This window comes from Vipera berus, assembly GCF_964194415.1.
Source record: "Vipera berus genome assembly, chromosome: 2".
NCBI lineage: Eukaryota > Metazoa > Chordata > Lepidosauria > Squamata > Viperidae > Vipera > Vipera berus.
Genome location: NC_138203.1, coordinates 284979256 through 284999733, shown reverse-complemented (window position 1 = coordinate 284999733; position 20478 = coordinate 284979256). Strand labels below are relative to the sequence as shown.

Sequence of the window (20478 nt, the reverse complement as noted above, 5' to 3'; positions counted from 1 at the left end):
AAACAATTGCGGGGAAAACTTTATCTTTCTCTTAAAAATCTTTTGAATGTTCCACCAAATTTTAATCCAAAAAGCTTTTATATTTCTACAAGTCCACCACATGTGAAAATAGGTAGCTTCTAAACTACCACACCTCCAACATTTAGACTGTAAATTAGGATACATGTTGGACAATTTCTTGGGATCCAGATGCCATCTATAAAACATTTTATAAAAATTTTCTCTTAGATTTTGAGCCTGGGTAAATTTAACATTTCTAACCCAAATTATCTCCCAGGTGTCCAACGAAATTGGTTCCTGAATATTTTGTGCCCATTTTATCATGCAGTCTTTAACCAGTTCCGTTTCCGAATCCAATTCAATTAAAGCATTATATATCCTCTTTATATGTGCACAATTTGAATCTCTAATTTGCTTTACTAAATTTTGATCTGTAGTTGTGATGCCAACCTTTTGATCTGACTTCCACCTAGCTTTCAATTGGGTATATTGAAACCAAGAGTAATTTATGTTTTCTTGTCTTAACTCCTCTACTGGTTTAAGTTGCCAATCATTCCCTTGCAATCTAAGTAGTTCCTTATAAGAAACCAAATCCATACTCACTCCCATAGATACGCCCTCTATCGCGTGTCCAGGAATTCCCCAAATCGGTATTTTATAATTTAACTTATAATAATACTTTTTCCAGACACGCAATAAAGCACTTCTAAGAATATGAGATTTAAAAGCCCTGTCTACCTTCTTATCATAAAGCAAGTATGCATGCCATCCATATACCAAATCCCATCCCTCAAGATGCAGTATTCTCTTGTTAGTTAGATTAAGCCAATCACTAACCCAGGTCAAGGCAACCGCATCATAGTACAATTTCAAGTTCGGCGCCTTGAGTCCCCCTCTTTCCCTGGCATCTTGTAAAATCTTGAATTTAACTCTTGGTTTTTTCCCCGCCCAGATAAATTCGTTAATACCCTTCTGCCATTGATCAAGGTTGGCATCCTTTTTCAATATAGGTATCATCTGAAACAAAAAGAGAAACTTTGGTAGAACATTCATTTTAACAACTGCAATTCTTCCCAGTAATGATAATTGTAATTTTTCCAATTATTTAAGTCCCTTTGTACCTTCAACCATAGTGTTTCATAATTATTCTTATACAATTTGACATTTGAAGCTGCAATATATAACTCCTAGATATTTAACCTTCTTCACTATTTCAAAACCTGTTAATTCAGATAACATATCCCTTTCACTCATAGATAAGTTCTTGGATAATATCTTAGTCTTATTACTATTCACCTTAAACCCAGAAACCTTACCATACTGAGTTATAATTTCCATCAAGTCTATAACCTATTCCTATTCTATTCTGTATTCTATATTCTATTCTGTTCTATGCTATTCCTACTTATTCTATTCTATTCTATTCTATTCTATTCTATTCTATTCTATTCTATTCTATTCTATTCTATTCTATTCTATTCTAGTGTATATTCTATATTCTATATTCTATCTATATTCTATATTCTGTTCTGTTCTGTTCCATTCCTATTCTATTCTATATTCTGTTCTATCCTATTCCTATTCCTATTCCTATTCCTATTCCTATTCTATTCTATTCTATTCTATTCTATTCTATTCTATTCTATTCTATTCTATTATTCTATTCTATTCTATTCTATTCTATTCTATTCTATTCTATTCTATTCTATTCTATTCTATTCTATTCTATTCTATTCCTATCCTATCCTAAATTCTATTCTATCCTTATTCCATTCTATTCTATTCTATGAACCGGGAACCGGGGGGGGGGGAGGGGGAGAGGTCTGATTTGGAAGCATCGCTGCTATAGACAGGAAGGCGGTGCAGAGAGTGGTGAGGAGGGCAGAAAAAGTTATTGGCAGTTCACTCCCTTCCATCCAGGACGTGGCAAACAATGCTTGAGCAATGTCCACAGGATTGTCTGGGATGTGACACATCCTGTTCACCACCTGTTTTCCTTGTTGCCTTCTGGGAGGAAGGGGCTTCATGCTATCCGAAGCAGAACATCCAGATTCTGTCCCATACAACACCAACCTTGTGAATTCTCAAGTTTCCTCTTTCCGCTATGTATTCAGAATGGACAGTGATTAATATTTATACATCTATGTATGGGTTAGTTAGGGTTATGTATGGACGCAGGTGTGTGTGTCCATTTATCTGTCCGTCTCTGTGTTATGTTTTTTTCTCATTAGATACATTCTTTTGAGAGCAGGCAACGGAATTTCATCTTTAATGTGGGCCAGTGTGCTCACAGTAAAAAAAATATACAATAAAGGTTATCTTATATTCATGCTAATCTGGAGAAAAGAAGGATTAGGGGAGACAGGATGGCTGTATTCCGCTATTTGAGGGGCTGCCACAAAGAAGTGGGGGGCAACTTATTTTCCAAAGCACCAGAAGGCAAGAGAAGAAACAATGGATGGAAACTAATCAAGGAGAGAAGCAACCTGGAATTATGGAGAAACTTCCTGACAGAACAATTAATCAGTGGAACAACCTACCTCCAGAAGTGGTGAATGCTCCAACACTGCAAGTTTTTAAGAAGAGCCATCTGTCCAAAATGGTATAGGCATTATGGAGAAACTTCCTGGCAGTGAGGACAATTAACCAGTGGAACAGCTTGCCTTCGGAAGTCGTGTGTGCTCCATCCCTGGAGGTCTTTAAGTAAAGACTGGACAGCCACTTGTCTGGAATGGTATAAGCTCTCCTACCTGAGCAGGGGATTGGACTAGAAGACCTCCAAGGTCCTTCCAGCTCTATTCTGAATTGAATTGAAATTTAGCACACAGTGGTTGCTGTACTGTAGCTATTATGCATTGCACCTACTAGTGGGATTATCACTGGCTAATCTGGGAACAGCCCAATTTAATATATTTTAATGTATATAGGGACGTGGTGGCTCAGTGGGCTAGGACGCTGAGCTTGTTGATCAGAAGGTCGGCAGTTTGGCGGGTCGAATCCTGAGTGCCGCGTAGCAGAGTGAGCGCCTGTTACTCGTCCCAGCTTCTGCCAACCTAGCAGTTCGAAAGCACGTAAAAATGCAAGTAGAAAAATAGGGACCCCTACGGTGGGAAGGTAACAGCGTTCCGTGCGCCTTTGGCATCTAGTCATGCCGGCCACATGACCATGGAGACATCCTCGGACAAGCGCTGGCTCTTTGGCTTTGAAACGGAGATGAGCACCGGCCCCTAGAGTCGGAAATGACTAGCACGCATGTGTGGGGGAACCTTTACCTTTACCTAATGTATGTACTTCTAGAACAATTTTTATTTGTATATTGATGCAGTTCCCCTTCACAAAGAGGCTTCTTGGATGAGAAGCGAAACATCTTCAAAAAAAACAAAACAAGGGAAGTCCAATTGCCTCTTCGAAAAGCATCTTTGGGACAACCGTGACCTGGATAACTGAGAATCTCCACAGACTTCCCTAGAGGAGTATCAGGCACGAGTAACCAAGACCAGCAGTTGAGGTTCGTGTAATCAAAGCGTGTGGTCCTCAATGGAACCGCATCTACATGGAAGGAAGTGTGTAGTGGGGTGCCCCAGGGCTCTGTTCTGGGCCCAGTGCTCTTCAATATCTTCATTAATGATTTGGATGAGGGGATAGATGGGGAACTCATCAAATTTGCAGACGACACCAAGCTGGCAGGAATAGCCAATACTCCAGAAGATAGGCTTAAGATACAGAAGGATCTGGACAGACTCGAACACTGGGCACTATCTAACAAAATGAAATTCAGTGGTGAAAAAAGTAAGGTTCTACATTTAGGCAGGAAAAATCAAATGCACAGGTATAGTATAGGTGGTACCTTGCTCGATAGCAGTAACTGTGAGAGGGATCTCGGAGTCTTAGTAGACAATCACTTCAATATGAGCCGGCTGTGTGCTGCAGCTGCCAAAAAAGCCAACACAGTGCTAGGCTGCATTAACAGAGGGATAGAATCAAGATCACGTGAAGTACTAATACCACTTTACAATGCCTTGGTAAGGCCACACCTGGAATACTGCATCCAGTTTTGGTCACCACGATGTAAAAAAGATGTCGAGACTCTAGAAAGGGTACAGAGAAGAGCAACCAAGATGATTAGGGGGCTGGAGGCCAAAACATATAGGGAACGGTTGCTGGAATTGGGTATGTGTAGTTTAATGAAGAGAAGGGTGAGGGGTGACATGATAGCAGTGTTCCAATATCTCAGGGGCCGCCACAAAGAAGAGGGAGTCAAGCTATTCTCCAAAGCACCTGAAAGCAGGACAAGAAGCAACGGATGGAAACTAGTCAAGGAGAGAAGCAACCTAGAACTAAGGAGAAACTTCCTGACAGTTAGAACAATTAACCAGTGGAACAACCTGCCTCCAGAGGTGGTGAATGCTCCAACACTGGAAGTTTTTAAGAAGAGACTGGACAGCCATTTATTTATTTATTTATTTATTTATTTATTTATTTGTTTGTTTGTTTGTTTGTTTGTTTGTTTTTATATACCGCCCTTCTCCCGAGGGACTCGGGGCGGTGTACAGAGTAAGGTAGGTATACAGTTGAACAATAGTAAAAAACAATAGTAAAAAACAACTGAGACCCCAAGAGCTATCAGGCCAGGCCGGTCTGCTGGAACAGGTAAGTTTTTAAGTCGCGCCGGAAGGTGCGAAGGTCGGGGGCCATCCGGATTTCGGTAGGCAAGCCGTTCCAGAGGGTTGGCGCACCCACTGAGAATGCCCTCCCCCTGGGGGCCACCAGCCGACATTCTTTGAGCGGTGGCACCCTGAGGAGGCCCTCTCTGTGGGAGCGCACAGGACGTAGGGGTGTTGACGTTGGCAGAAATGGTATAAGGTTTCCTGCCTGAGCAGGGGGTTGGACTAGATGACCTCCAAGGTCCCTTCCAACTTTATTATTATTATTATTATTATTATTATTATTATTATTATTATTATTATTATTATTATTATTATTATTACGCCACCTATACACCAGGATCTGTTCTACTTACAGTTCAAGCTCAATTGGCCCTTGATAAGGGTCAGTGGAATTCACTGGGGTGTGTGACCCTTTTCGATGGAGATTCTCAATCATACAGGTCAGGGGTCTTCAAAAATGGCCCTTTGATGACTTGTGGACTTCAACTCCCAGAATTCCTCGGCCTGCATGCCTGGCTGAGGAATTCTGGGAGTTGAAGTCCACAAGTCATCAAAGGGCCAAGTTTGAAGTCCCCCTGATCCAGGTCCTGGTTGTCGCAAAGGCGCTTTTCCAAAAGGCAACTGGACTTTCTTGGGGTTTTTTTCCCCCCTTCAAAATGTTTTGCTTCTCATGGAAGAACTGAAGGCGGCTTCTTGGATGAGAAGTGAAAAGTGTTTAAGTTAACAAAACAAAACAAGGAAGAGGCTTGGTGGAGCAGTGGGCTAATGCCTCCTTAAGTAACACCAGCTGCCTGCAATTAGTGCAGGTTCGAGTCTCACCAGGCTCAAGGTTGACTCAGCCTTCCATCTTTCCGAGGTAGGTAAAATGAGGACCCAGATTGTTGGGGGCAATTAAGCTGACTTTGTAAAAATGCCGCTTGGGGGGGGGAAAGCCCTAATAAGCAGGCATATACATAGAATGAAGGCTACTGCTAAGCTTGTAAGCCGCCCTGAGTCTTCGGAGAAGGGTGGGATATAAATGGAATTTTTTTAAAAAAAGTTCTTTTGAACAGCCCCTTTGGGACAAAGTGATGACTTGCTTAAACCCACCTTCCAGCTCAGCTTGTTGGATCTCCTACAAGGTGGTCCACAGGTCTCCTCAACGGACCCCTGGGGGGCTCCTAAGTCCTAGAAGAGCCCCCTCCCCAATTTGGTGCCCCCTCCCACTGTCGCCAACTTCCAGGAAGTTGTTAAAGGCAGCTGTTCTCAGAAGTTGTTCTGGAGATGAACACCTGGGCTGTCTCTCCCTCCGTTGTTCTTTCTTTGTTCTTTCTTTGTTGCAAAACTGTGTTGATGTTTAATTCGTGGGAAAAGAAATAGGGTGATACCAGACAGTGCACGAAGCAAAGGGCATGAGGATGCCCCCCCACTCCACTCTCATTCGTGGGAAAACAAATCAACTGAAGAAGGAATTATGTCCTAGATTTTTTTATTGTACCAATGAGCTTTCTATTTCTTAGGGTTTTTTTCAGTCTCCAAGCACAAGATGCCTTAGAAAATCTTGATTCTAGAAAAGTGTTTAAAGAAAATTTAGCTTTATTTTTTTTTTAAAAAAAAAAAGGGCAGAAGAAAGAGTATTTTTTTTCTAGTAAGATCGAACAATTGGAAAGAATAGAGTCAACTTTGTTAAGAAAAAGGGTGATCGTTTGAAAAGGTGATTAGGTGCAAAGAGAAATAATGTGCTATTTCCACAGCAAGGAAGATTTTAAACAAGGGTTAAATTGATCGTTCTATTCAAAGTGGAGAAGACTGTTAAGGAATTTGTTGTGCAGAGGTCTCCTTGTGCTACCAAAGAGTTGCACAGACAAGGAAGGGCACTGAGAGCAGTAAGAGTCACACACAGGAGTACACTGAGTTGTAAAAGCAAAAAGTATTTTACTTTTGAGGTGGTGTAAAAACAAAAATGCACAGTCAAAAAATAAACAGTCCATGTAGCAATCCAAATACAAAGTCTTCTTACCGGTCCAGAGGTCAATACACAGTTCAGGTTTACAACAGTAGTAAACCAACAGCAGAGCAAAAACAGTAATAGTAGACAGCAGTGAATTCAGAGAGAGAGAGAGAGAAGCTACGTTCCTAGCTTCCTCTTATGGCCATGAGAACACTTACACACCCATTGGCCAATTAACTTCTTAAAGTCATAACATTATGGTTAATATATTTTCAACCCAACATTGTAGGCTAGCATCATATGCCTAACAAAGACATTGGAGTATTTTTTATTTTTTTAAATTTGGATACCACTTCGGGATGTTGTGCTTGTGAAGGTTTTGGTTTTGTCGATTAGAGAGACTTGTCGCTACAGAAATGGCTAGTCATATATTAATGTGCAAAAGCAAAAAGTTGAGGCTGGAGTGTTTTAATCTTGTACTGTGCTAAAAGAGTCGGAAGTCAACACCTTTTTTTTTCTTTTTCCCCTTGTACCCCACACCTACTTTCCCCCCCCACTTTTCTTTCCCTTAATCTCCTATTTCTATTTTTTCTTTGTATTTTATATATTAAATAAAATTTAATAGAAAAAAAACCAACCCTCCAAGTACAGAGAGAGAGAGAGAGACCTGAAGACTAAGGCAAAACAAACTCCAGGACAGGCCCCCGCACGAACCATCTTCTTTGTCTACTTTAAGACTTATGGACTTCAACTCCCAGAATTCCTCAGCCAACATAGAGTTCTGGGAGTTGAAGTCCACAACTCTTAAAACTGTCGGGTTTGGAGACCCCAGTCCTAACGACTCTCTTCCCCAGAGGAAGAAAGCGACCAATGCCCCCACCTGAACCCTTGAGATCCCTTCACAGTTGGGGGGGTGGGAGTAGAAGGAGGCAAGCAGATCCTCGTAATTTCGTTCTGGCGAAGGAGCTACTTTTCCCACGGATGATTCCATTCAGCGTTCTGGAGGGAGAGGAGTGGGGGATGAAGAACGAACGGAAGCCTCCAAAGCGGGGGGGGGGGGTTTGTCTTCAAACGTGGCCCTTTTATTACTTGTGGACTTCAGCTCCCAGAATTCCTCAGCCTGGCACGCTTCCTGGGGAATTCTGGGAGTTGAAGTCCAGAAGTCAACAAAAGGGCCAAGTTTGAACACACACACACACGCACACACACACACCTCACTCTAAAGGGTGAAAGTGGGAAAGGGAAAGGACCGGATCAGATTAGAGTACTGCGGAAATGTTATTATCCCGCAAAGAAAACGGGGAGTTCTCTTACCTCTCTAGACCGAATTACAGTATACTGGAATTCCTGAGGATGTCTCCGGAGGACGCAAAGAAAATGGGAAATAAGACAGCACTAAAAGCTACCAACTGGATTCTGCCGACAAGCTCCCCAGAAGCCGCAGGAAGTGGAGGGTGGTGGTGGAGATCGCTTGGAGGGGCCACGCCAGAAGAAATACGTAGGAGGGCAAATGAGAGAGAGAGAAAGAGAGTGCAGGTGTCTTTAATTGCAGGTTCCAAGATGTGCACGTATGGAGGGTGAGGTCGCTGCGCTGGGCGCGCCTCCTATTCCCGGGCTGGTCATCCAGACGGACCCTGGCGAGCAATGGGGCAGCGCTGGGGGCTTTCACACTGGAGGTCTGTAGTGATGAGTTTCTGGAAGGATTTGGAATAGGGGGAAAGGGGAGGAAGCAAAAAGGGAGGGACAGCACGTCTCCTCTCTTCCCAGCTCCTTGGCCAGCTTCCTTCTCCGGCGCTTCACTGTATAGAGCAGGGATAGGCAACCTTGGCTCTTTTATGACCTTGTGGACTTCCGTACCCAGAATTCCAGAAACAGCCAGGCTGATTTAGGAATTCTGGGAGTTGAAGTCCACAAGTCCTAAAAGAGCCAAGGTTGCCTAGTCCTGGAACTACAGAGCAGGGGTTGGACTAGAAGACCTCCAGAGTCCCTTCCAACTGTGTTATCCTGTTCTGTTCTGTTCTCTGGCAAGAAGGGCCTGCACAGCCAGATGCTGGGAAGGGCCACTGTGTCTTCCCCACCCCCAAGAGCGCCATCTTGTCCTCCTTGACCCGGGGGCCAGGACAGCCGAGGCAGCATCAAAGTGGGCTCCACGAAGCTGCCCTGGACTCTGGTGTTTTGTAGGCCAAGGTGCTAAGTTCTAAGTTGCTGCAGTCTGGGCAGCCCAGGCTGAAGCCCCCACCCCTAGCCCAGCAAAGTGTATTTCTCAACTCGGCCTACTTCACAGGATTGTTGTGGGGAAAAATCAGAAGGAATGCTTTTTACAATCTGGAGAATCCTGGAGGACCGGAGGCATTGCAAGGGGGCGGCTGGGGTGTGTGTGCAACAGAGTGTTTGCAGAGGGGGGGGGGCAGGCGAGGCAAGCCCCTAAGAAAAGGCTGTTGCTTTCTTTGATGCCCCCCCTCAGAGCATGGAGCCTTGGGGAAAGTCAGGGGGCTGGGCCAGAAAGGGCTTTGGAAGGGAATCCCCCCCTCCCTGGGTCAGAACCAGAACTGGAGGACTACTCCATGGCCTTCGTCCCCAGGGCTAGCTGGGCCCTGCCTGAGGGTTCCTCTCTTTCCACACTTAAAACAGGTCTTTCTAGACACCCGGGAGTCTCTTCCTGCCTGGGGCATTCTGGGAGTTGAAGTCCACATGGCTGAATGTTGCCAAGGTTGAGAACCAGGGCTCTAGAGTAGACAACCCCTGTTTGTTTTTCTTCTGGCACTGCTGGGTTGTTGTTGTTGTGTTGTTGTTGTTGTTTACTTAGGATGTTTCGGAGGACTTTACTGGTTTAGATCTAGAGCTGGTCTTTCTCTGGCCTGAGCCCCATGCCACGTTTTCATTGGGAATGCTCCCTTCCTTCTTGGTTCCAGAATGGCGACGCAAGGGCTCCTGGGTAACTCCGAGTGCTTTGCAGTCCATAGGATGCCTTGTGGTTCAGAGAGAGAGAGAGAGAGAGAAAATGGAGGAAATCAACATCCCCGTTTGCATGGGGGGGGGAATGTGTTTCTTCTCCCCCTGGCTCTCTTGTCCCCCCACTGCAAGCTTGACGGGCATGAGGGGAAGCAGTCAAAGAGGAAGGGAGGATTGCAAGCCCCCCACTGCACAAAGAACTGCTGGTGCCCCCCCTCACTTCTCCCCCAGGGTTCCCCTGTGCCTCCAGCTCATCCTGGCCAAGGAGCCTTTTTCCCTGGATCGCCCCAGCTGCCCTTTTCCTTCTCCCCCTCCCCTCCAGTCCTTCCTGGACAGAAACCCCCCATTTCACCAGGGTGCCCCAATTCCTGCTCTGGGCCCCTTCCCCATTTCTCTCTCCTGCCTCGGAGCTGATGGGCCAGAGAGGCTGAGCGGAGCCGGATCTTCCCCTGCAGAGCAACCCATCCGAGGAAGCCCCGGATCCCCACCTGACTCCCTTGGAAACACTCTGAGGATTAATTCCCCACCTCCAACAATCCTGCTGGTCTTCTCGGGTATACCCGAAGCCCCGACTATTGTGCCTTAAATGGCAGCAACAATCGGCGACAATCACACTCACCCGTGATGTTTGCGGCAACAACAGCGATTGCGTCTCGTCGTCTGTATTGTGCACGGGGGAAGGAGGAGCGCTTTCTGGAGGAGTCGGCTTATGGTAGGGCGCCACTACCTGATAGACATTACTTCCGGGTTCCTTACACCAACCTGACAGATGGCAAAAAGAGAAGACAGTTTATTTCGGGGCAGCAACTCCCGCTTGAGCTGGAGAAGGATTTATCCTGAACACCTCCATAGGAACCTTAACTGAACCACCATCAATTACTTTACAACAATGATGCCAAACCTCTGGCAATCTAGTTGTTGGTACAGGAGAGATGGTGTTTCCCCCACATACTCTGGGCTCAGAAGTTCTTAATTCAACCGCCATAACTTTTGTGACGTAATCCTAACCTTGCCAGATCTAAGAACCAGCAACTTTTGGCTGATCTTGAAAGACAAGTCTGGGCCTGGCTGGGTCAGAGAACCACAAAGAAGTCAAAAGGCCTGTCCTGGAAGAAGGAAGGGGCAAAGCATTTCCAAATCCTCTCTGAGAAAATCACAAGGAAGTGCTGAGACGCACATGGTGAAACTCAACAGAAGAGACACATCCTGTCTCCTTCCTCCCTCTTGTGTCTCTTGCTCCGAGCAGGAGCAGCAGAAGAAGCAGCTTTCACCACTGGGCCTTCCTGCTTGCTCTTGCCTGTCCCCAGGTGTGATTGCAAGCGGGGGCAGAGGGCATGGGCCCCTCCCTCCATGGACCTCCCCTCCCATCAGAGCTTCCCTTTGCCAGGAGACATGGCAAATAGACCTCCTTTGGGGACAGGATTATGGGATTTCCAGCACTTCCCAGATCATTTCCTGGACTCCTGAGCTGCTGATATCTGCTCCTCTGAAGAAAGTCCATTCAGGCCAAAGAGTTTTCCTCCCAGACAAGAGATTTGCAGGGAATGGGAAAGTGGCTGCATATCTTCTTCCTTCCTTCCTGATCCATGTTCAAAATGCTGTTTGTGGGGGAGGGTCTTGTGGGGGCTCCTGGCTGCAACTCTTTCCCATCCACACCAGCTCAGCTAACCCAGAAAGACACAGGAGGGTGTGTTTGTTTCACTTACAGATCAGGAAGAAAATTCCAAGTCCCAAGATTGAGTCAGCCACAATCGCCAGAAAAATCCACCAGCCTATGGCTAAAGGAGGAGAAAGATGGTTTTGATTAGATAGATTGTGAGTTCCTGGAAGTGGAGATGCTGAACAATGGCCAGAGAACAAGTCTCATTGGACTCGATTGGTTTGATGCCTTAGGCATTCAGATTACTGGTATCAACCGGACACAAGCTGCAAACCTATATCATTCAAGCTAGACCCCAACGTAGTTCCGTCCTCTAATGGTCAAGCTGAACGTATGGTGAGGACAATGAAGGAATCCTGTTGTGATTCAGGGTCTGCCTGTGGGTTCGGCAGTTGGGTTCAGAGGAGGAGGAGGAGGGGGTTGTTGGAGAGCTTGCTGAGGATAGTATTGAGGCTCCACAGAGGCCTCAGCCAGGCCCCTCTCATCTGGTTACGACGCAGACCCAGCTGTGTGAGCCTGACAGCGTGGATGAAGATGACCCACAGCTGGCCCTGTTCAAGGACGCCCGACGCAGGAGGCAGTCAAGCAGGAGTAAACAGAGGAAGGCAATGGGGCACCTTGGAAGGAGGCAGAGAGAAGCCACGCCCTGAACTGTTTAAAAGGGGAATGTGTGGGAGGGCTGGTTTGCTGAAGGCAACCATTTGAATAGCTCCTGTTTCATGGTTCGTGTTTTGTTTTGCTCTGTTTGCTTTTGTGTCCATAAATTTGGCAGGCTTAGTTCCAGCCTCTTGCCTTCTTGTAAAGGGGTTGTCCCTGCCTTTTCTGCAGGGCCGGTAGTAGGCTGGTACAGAACAAATCCCTTAAAAGCATAGTAACAGGGGACTGGCATCACAGACTGGCAGATTTTTTACTTTGCCAGCATTCTACGCCCTGCACTGCTACAGGCAAAAGTCCTGCAGAACTTCATTGGGGGAGGCGACTGATCACTAAACTGGACAGGTTGCATCTAGATAGAGTGGCAGCAGAAGCCTCTTGACCAAAACCCCCAAGGGGGCTGCACATGGGCGATTGGGTATGGGCCAGAAACTATGGACATGGGAATCTGTGGGTTCCTAGTAAAATTACCAAATCATCTGGTCCCCTGTCTTATGAAGTGGGGCTGCAGGGAGGGCGAGTTGTCAGACGCCACATTGATCAACTCAGAAAACGGTTTTCAGAATGGCCACTAAGCAAGGACTGTGTCATAAGTCCCTCCCAAGGTCCCCAAACTTGCAGTCAAGCCAGCTCATAAATGGACTCTCAAGACTCTTCCCTCATAACAAATGAGGAACTGGGCATAAAAGAGGGGAGTCCAGAAATTCAACATGGATCCCCTGAAGGAGCAAATCAACCAGACTTCAACAGCCACTGTTCCTACTCTGCTGATCAGTCTGACTCTGGGGTGGGCCAACCTGGAGAGGCCAGCCAGAGAGCATCCAATTCCTTTGACTCAGGTGCATCAAAGGACAATGATCTACCTGGCCTGCTGGGTAAGCTGGTAGACCACAAAGTGACTGGAACTCCGAGGTGTTCCACAAGGGCTCGCAAGCCTCCTTCTTATCTTGCTGATTACGTTGTAAAATAAAGAACTATATTGTTGTCTGTACTGTAACTTGTCACTGTACTAAAACTGAAGCTATGATGTTAACTGTCTAGTGTACTGTCCATGAAAGCCTATTCATTCAGATGCTGTGATGTTAACTCTTGTAACTTGTATTGTTTTTCATTTAAGGTTACTATGATGTTAAGTCTTGTTAATTGTACTAGGCCAACTATTGCTATGATGTTGTCTGATCTAAGAGGGGAGGGGTGTTATGTATTGGGCTCAATTGTAATACCACGTGGTTAGCTGGAGCAGCTAACGGCTCTCCAGCTACCCAGACTCCAGGTCTCCAGTGCTGCTATTGGCTGTCCCTAGGCGGCAATGGTTGCTTTAAACCTATTGGCTGCCGCCTTGGGGCTAGCTAGGCTATAAACTGCTGCTAGTTGCAGCCCAATTCTCAGTTCAGACTCTGCAAGCAATAAACCATGAGCTTTCCTGAACTCACTTGCCTCGTCTTCTTTCCTGCACAAAGAACCCGCGACGTAACACCCACTACCACTTATTTTCAACCATTTGTTTAAAATCTACTTCTAATGCCAGACCCTCCCAGCCTCTCACCTGTTTCCTCCTTCCAGGCCAAGACCAGGGGCTCCTGCAAACCCTGGTGCTCCAGGCGACACCGAAAACGGTCCCGCTCCTTGGGGTCAATCTCAATGCCGAGCCAGAAATAATAGGTCCCGTCCGAGTTGGGGGCCACGTTCCTAGGGAGGGTCTTGTTTTTCCAGATCTCTCCGTCCCTCGTCCAGGTGGCCTGGATCTCCTTGGGATAGAAGCCAAAGGCCTGGCAGATGAGGACCTCCAGGCTGTCATCCACCACCTTGCGAGTCACCTTCCCCACCGGGGGCTCTGCAGAAACAGCAACAACACAAATCCCAGGATTTCGAGAGTTTCTGGCAAAGCGATTTAAATAGCAAAACCTCCTTGGGCCATCCTCTCCCTCCGCTCCCTCTCCTTGCCTCGAGATGTGGGAGCCCCTAAAATGGGGCATTGGGGTTCTTTAGATTAAGCTTTGAAAGGGATACAGAGAATTTGGGGTAATGTTCTCACATTGGCCAACGTATTCCCCAATTTTTTTTTAATCCCATTTATATCCCGCCCTTCTCCGAAGACTCAGGGCAGCTTACAATTTTTAAGCACAAACCAATGTGCTTAGCAATAGCCTTCATTCTATGTATATGCCTGCTTGTTAGGGCTTTCACACACACCCCCAAGCGGCATTATTACAAAGTCAGCTTAATTGCCCCCAACAATCTGGGTCCTCATTTTACCTACCTCGGAAGGATGGAAGGCTGAGTCAACCTTGAGCCTGGTGGGACTCGAACCTGCACTAATTGCAGGCAGCTGGTGTTACTTAAGGAGGCATTAGCCCACTGCTCCACCAAGGCTCTTTGTTGGTTTGATTCAATTTTAAGCCCCCAAATCGAATTTGTTCAAGTTGTTCGGATGGAAATCAGGAAGAGGCTGATCATTTCCTTCCCACCCAAAGGTTCGTTTCTTCTGCTTTGCAAGATTTTCCCGGGGAAATAGAGCGAGACCTTCGGCATGAATTGCTTGCTCAGTTTTTTTTTTAAATTAAAAGTATTTATTTTGGGGTGGGGGGCACTGAAGATTATTTTCCTTCTGCAGTGTGATGTGGGATATTTCCTGACCCCTTTCCGTCAATATTTTAAAAAAGTAGCCGGGCTGTTTAGGAGAAAAACAATACGGGGAGGGAGGAGCATAGAGAAACGTGCTCAGTGGAGATCCCTTTTTGCCACTCACCGATCCCCTGCAAAGTCTTGTTCCTGTAGGACAGGTATCTATGCAGCCAGTCAATGCAGGTCTCCTCCAGGAAGAATTTGTTTCTCTCGGACCATCCCGGGTCATCCTCCCACTTCCTCTTGAACTTCTTGGCCTGGGACTGAGCTGGCACCCAAGTGACGGTATCCTTGTCGAAGCTGATGAAGTCCATCCCGTCGTAGCCATAGCGGAAAAACCCTCCTGTGCTCCCCTCGTCCATGAGCCCACAGCCCAAAACCACCTGCCAGGTGTGAAGCCCTGAAGGAGACGCAGAGAGTGGTGGGTGTGAATGAAAAGGGTCCAAGATTCCTCTCCCTAGACAGCCTTAGAGTCTCCCCCCCCTTCCCACCTGGGGGGAGAAATCAGATTCCTCCTTCCCCTCTTTATCACCCAAGGAGAAACATCTTTGACTTCAATTAACCCTGTTTGGATGGCCTCAGGCCATGAAGAATTTCTAGGTGAGGGAGAAATTCAGAGGGGTGTGGGTGTGGGTGTGGGTGTGGGTGTGGCCAGAGGGGGGTGGGATGTCTTTCCTTTGCAGGAAACAAAACCTCACAATTACATCCCCTGCAATCATCGGAGACCAAAGATGGCACTGCCTCTGCTCACCTCCAGCACGGCGACCCCATTTTGATAACTTCAGATCGGTCCTGAAGACCCACTCAGGGGACAGAAAAGCATCCTTCTCCATCTCCTCCATCCAGGGCACCAAAGGCTCCATCTTCCTGGTGAGGTTGTCATAGCGAGCGATGGGCTGGTTGTCCAGATAGCTCCTAATGGAGAACTTGGGCAGATTCTGGCTGGGGTCCGGCAGATGCAGGTAGAAGTAGCACAGGGAGTGTGCGGGAGAGCCTGGAGAGGGAGGAGGGAGAAAAGCAGAATTGGGGGGAGGGGTTAGGGTCTGCCCTGAAGCTTCAGTCCCTCTGACATTTGGTCATTCAGCAAACCCCACAACAATTGATCCACCTATTTCTGCCCTGAGTTTAAACCCAAAGAGGGAAACCCCAGCATCCCTTAGAATAGAATAGACCTGGAAGGGACCTTGGAGGTCATCTAGTCCAACCCCCTGCTCAGGCAGGAAACCCTATACCATTTCAGACAAATGGCTGGCCAGTCTCTTCTTAAAAACCTCCAGTGTTGGAGCATTCACAGCTTCTGGAGGCAGGTTGTTCCACTGGTTAATTGTTCTCACTGTCAGGAAATTCCTCCTTTGTTCTAGGTTGCTTCTCTCCTTGACTAGTTTCCATCACTTGTCCTGTGTTCAGGTGCTTGGGGTGTCCAAATGCCGGCCCGCAGGCCAGATGCGTCATCCGGAAGCCACGCCCACTCCATTGCCGGCAATGGCAAAAAGGCTCCGATACGTTGCGTGACGTGACATCGCGGGTTTGACACGTCTGCACCATGATTTCCTCTTTTGGGGGCAACCCCTGAGATATTGGAAGGCTGCTATCATGTCACCCCTCATCCTTGTCTTCACTAAACTAGACATACCCAATTCCAGGAACCGTTCCATATATGTTTTAGCCTCCAGTCCCTTGATCATCTTTGTTGCCCTTCTCTGCGCTCTTTCTAGAGTCTCAACATCTTTTTTTACATGGTTGTGACCAAAACTGGATGCAGTATTCCAGGTGTGGCCTTACCAAGGCATTGTAAAGTGGTATTAGTACTTCACGTGATCTTGATTCTCTCCCTCTGTTCATGCAGCCTAGCACTGTGTTGGCTTTTTTGGCAGCTGCAGCACACGGCTGGCTCCTATTTAAGTGATTGTCCACTAGGACTCCAAGATCCCTCTCACAGTAACTACTATTGAGCAAGGTACCCCTTATACCAGTGATGGCGAACCTTTTAGAGATTGAGTGCCCAAACTGCAACCCAAAAGCCACTTACGTATTGTCAGATGCCAGGTGGGCATGGCCCATTGGGTGGGCGTGGCCCATTGGGTGGGTGTGGCCAATTGGGTGGGCGTGGCCCATTGGGTGGGCGTGGCCCATTGGGTGGGCGTGGCCCATTGGGTGGGCATGGCCCACTGGGTGGTAACGGCAGACTGGGTGGGATTAAAAAGTTCAATTGATCAATTCCAACTTTGCGAGATCTTTTTTTCCCCGCGAGAAGTTGAAATTGATTGATTGATTGAACCTCTCTTTTTTTGCACTTGGCGGTGGAGGCCTAAAGTGAAAAGGTTTTATAAAACCCAGCTGAAGGCCTAGGACTGGGACGACGGCGCATGCGCCCACAGAGAGGGCTCTGCGTGCCACCATAGGTTCACCACCGCGGGGCTAGGGATTGGGGTTTCCCCTGATAACATTCAATACTAAGTTGTGCAGAAATGGATAGATCAACTTTAGAGATTAACGAGAAAGAGGATTCAGTTTACTACAGAAGTTGGACTAAATTTTATCAACGGCTAGATAACCGTAGTAGAGAGAAAGGAAGGCGATATGTATTTCTGAATGTATTTTAGTAAGAAAAATATTATGGATTGAAAACTTAATGTTTTTTTATTATAACTTACTATATTCATTATTGCTATCAATCATTAACCCTAATAGTCTCATTTATAGACATGTGCCCAGACAATATGCTAGTTACTAAAGTTTTTTTAACCAGGGTTGCTGAAGCGCAAGGGAAGGAAGATTTTTTTCCTTTTGGGAAAGGAGTTTGGGACTGAGAGGGAATGGGGGGGAGAGAAAGACCCAGCCCAGGACATGCGCTCCCCCCATCAGCTGGCCAGCATTACTGTTGTGATTCAGGGTCAGCCTGTGGGTTCGGCAGTTGGGTCGGACAACTCAGAGGAGGAGGAGGGGGGTGTTGAAGAGCTTGCTGAGAATAATATTGAGGCTCCACAGAGCCCTCAGCCAGGCCCCTCCCACCTGGTCACGATGGAGACCCAGCTGTGTGAGCCTGACAGCGTGGATGAAGATGACCCACAGCTGGCCCTGTTCAAGGACGTCCGACGCAGGAGGCAGTCAATCAGGAGTAAAGAGAGGAAGGCAATGGGGCACCTCGGAAGGAGGCAGAGAGAAGCCACGCCCTGAACTGTATAAAAGGGGAATGCGTGGGAGGGCTGGTTTGTTGAAGGCAACCGCTTGAAAAGCTCCTGTTTCATGGTTCGTGTTTGCTCTCTTTGCTCTGTGTTTTTATGTTAATAAATTTGGCAGGCTTAATTCCAGCCTCTTGCCTTCTTGTAAAAGGGGTTGTCCCTGCCTTTTCTGCAGGGCCGGTAGCAGGCTGGTACAGAACAATTACTTTCTATCAAGCTTGCTGCCAGCTGCCATGTAAACGGCGGGGAGGTGGGGGGAACTATGGGCATTTGGGGGCAGGAAGCATACGGGTGATATAAGTGTGAACTGGGGGAACTGGTGGGAAAGACTGGGCTCATGGGAGGCAGAGAGGCCAAACTGAGCTACCTCACATTTTCAAGGTCAACCATCCTGGGAGGGTCATGCAGGGAGGCGGTGCAGAGCACCTGGCTCGTAGATGTTCCCAAAACATCTTAATGACCGATGACTGGACTCTGTCTTAACGATGGGGCTTGGGGACTGAGATGCTGGCCTGACTTTTCGCTGCGTTTAGCGCTTTCCTAATAGTAAAAGCACTTAGACCTATGTACCACTTCACGGCGCTTTACAGCCCTCGCTAAGCAGTTTGCAGGGTCAGCCTCTGGGTCCTCGTTTTACTGACCTCAGAACTGGGTCCTCGTTTTACTGACCTCAGAAGGATGGAAGGCTGAGTTAACCTAGAGTTGCTCAGGATCAAACTCCTGGCAGTGGGCAGAGTCAATCTGCAATACTGCATTCTAGCCACTGGGGAGGGAGGGAGGGAAGGAAGGAAGGAAGGAAGGAAGGAAGGAAGGAAGGAAGGAAGGAAGGAAGGAAGGAAGGAAGGGCAATAGCAATAGTCCTTAGACTTATATACCACTTCACCGTACTTTACAGCCCTCGCTAAGCAGTTTACTGAGTCAGCCTATGGCCCCCAACAATCTGAGTCCTCATTTTACTGACCTCGGAAGGATGGAAGGCTGAGTCAAGCTAGAGTTACTCAGGATCAAACTCCTGGCAGTGGGCAGAGTCAATCTGCAATACTGTATTCTAACCACTGGGAAGGGAGGGAGGGAGGAAGGAAGGGAGGGAGGGCAATAGCAATGTATTGCTTCCTAGTGCTTTACAGCCCTCTCTAAGCAGTTTACAGAGTCAGCCTATTCCCCTCAACAATCTGAGTCCTCATTTTACTGACCTGGGATGGATGGAAGGCCGACTCAACCTTGGGCTGCTCAGGATCGAACTTCTGGCAATGGGCATGAGTCAGCCTGCAATACTGCATTCTAACTACTGCGCCACCATGGCAATAGAGTAGAATAGAATAGCCATAGCCTTTAGACCAGGGGTGTCAAACTCAATTTCATTGAGGGCCGCATCAGCATTGCGGTTGCCCTCAGGGGGCCAGGTGGGTGTGGCCTACTGGGTGGGCGTGGCCAGCTCTACATCATTCGCATCAAGGGTGCCTATAGGGGCCTGGGCAGGAGTGGGACAGATCTGAGGGTCTCTGGCAGAAGGAGGGTCTCTGGGCCAGGGCCAAGGCAGTGGAGGGCGTTCCCTCACTGTTTCCAAGATGGTTTCGTGGGCCACATGAAACCACTTCGCAGGCCGGATCTGGCCCCCGGGCCTTGTGTTTGACATGTCTGCTTTAGACTTAGATATCCCTTCTCAGTGCTTTACAGCCCTTGCTAAGTGGTTCACGCAGTCAGTCTATTGCCCCGACCCCCAACAATCTGGGTCCTCATTTTACTGACCTCGGAAGGATGGAAGGCGGAGTCAACCCTGACTGCTCAGAATCGAACTCCTGACAGCGGTAAGTGGGTTAGCCTGCAGTGTTAGCTTGCAGTACAGTGCTGCGTTCTCACAACTGGACCACCCCCCATAAAAATACCTTTTCTCTAAATTCCCGGAGTCGAGTTTCTTTTTTGGGGGGGAGGGGAGCGAATTGTTGGGGCAGTCCCCACACCCTGCCTGCCTGTTTCCTTTTCCACCCCCACGAGAAAACCCTTCCAAATACTCACCGCAAAAGCCGCGCGGCGTAAAGGACCCCAGCACCGCTGCCAAGAGCAAGAGGGGCGCCCTGTGCAGCGGCATCGCCCTGCAACCGCGCGCCCTCGGGCGCCTCCGACCTGACGTTTGCTAAGGGCAGGTCGCTTAGGCGCGCTGCCAACGTTCGAGTCCCGTCCGGGTCCGCAAAAAAGCCCAGCTCTGCCAAAATTCCTCGCAGTCTTCTGGGGTCCCCGGAGGGAGGGAGGGGTCCCAGGCAAACGTTGCCCACAACCGGCAGGTTCAGGTTCAAACGACCTGGTTACCCCGGTGGCGTGAACGCAGCCACCTGCTCGCCAATTCTTCTCGTGAGGCTCTCCAATCGATCCTCCCCCTTCGCCCCATCGGGCTTTGGGGGACCTTTAAAGGCAAAAGGCGGAGGTCGACGATCTGAAGGGGATGGAGGCGAGTTTGGGCAGCCTGAAGCTCGGGATCCCGCTCCTTCCCGCCAGGAGCCCCGGGAGACGCGCAAAGGAGATGCGCTCTTTGCCTTGCCTGCTTCTCATCCCCCCCCCCGCAGCCCCCGTGCTGCGTTCACACAACAAAGGTGGCAAAGAGAGCATTTGCGCCTGCAAGTGCAAGCGCGCTCCGCCAATGACAGCGCCGTTCTCCACCCTCGGCCCACCCCTTCGGCCCCTGCCTCGCCCCCTCTGAATGTGGGTCTCCGCCCGTCCAAAGTCCGCGGAAACTCGCCGCAGAGTAAACTTTTATTACCGTTTGTTTTGCACGTAACAGCAGCAGTAGGCTAACAACTTTTGTGTGTTCTA

General features: G+C 48.0%; 2 protein-coding genes across 2 annotated transcripts in view; both read right to left on the bottom strand.

Annotated features, from left to right (window-relative positions):
• Nucleotides 1-7356: 7356 nt before the first annotated feature.
• Nucleotides 7357-20119, bottom strand: LOC308661227 (zinc-alpha-2-glycoprotein-like). The gene is made up of 8 exons (XM_081316126.1): nt 19687-20119; nt 15240-15482; nt 14613-14888; nt 13410-13697; nt 11256-11327; nt 10169-10311; nt 9243-9565; nt 7357-8291 (listed from the first exon to the last, which is right to left on the bottom strand). The coding sequence occupies exons 1-7, from the start codon at nt 19757-19759 to the stop codon at nt 9476-9478; spliced, it is 1185 nt and encodes a 394-aa protein (XP_081172252.1). The 5' UTR covers nt 19760-20119; the 3' UTR covers nt 7357-8291; nt 9243-9475.
• Nucleotides 19974-20478, bottom strand: part of LOC308661366 (major histocompatibility complex class I-related gene protein-like) — a gene marked incomplete at both ends in the record, with an annotated part of 37594 nt that continues 37089 nt past the window's right edge. Inside the window, one exon of the mRNA XM_081316287.1 lies at nt 19974-20101. Within this exon, the coding sequence (XP_081172413.1) occupies nt 19974-20101 (128 nt within the window). The remainder of the gene's footprint in view (nt 20102-20478) is intronic.

Bases quoted from the DNA above. Each gene is read 5' to 3' on its own strand.
- LOC308661227 (XM_081316126.1), bottom strand. From the start codon at position 19,759: ATGCCGCTGCACAGGGCGCCCCTCTTGCTCTTGGCAGCGGTGCTGGGG. The intron at 11,328-13,409 runs GTGAGAGGCTGG...CTCCTCCTTTAG, and splicing joins GGCCTGGAAGGAGGAAACAG to CCATAGGCTGGTGGATTTTT. The intron at 9,566-10,168 runs GTGAGTGTGATT...CTGAACCACAAG, and splicing joins TGTTGCCGCAAACATCACGG to GCATCCTATGGACTGCAAAG.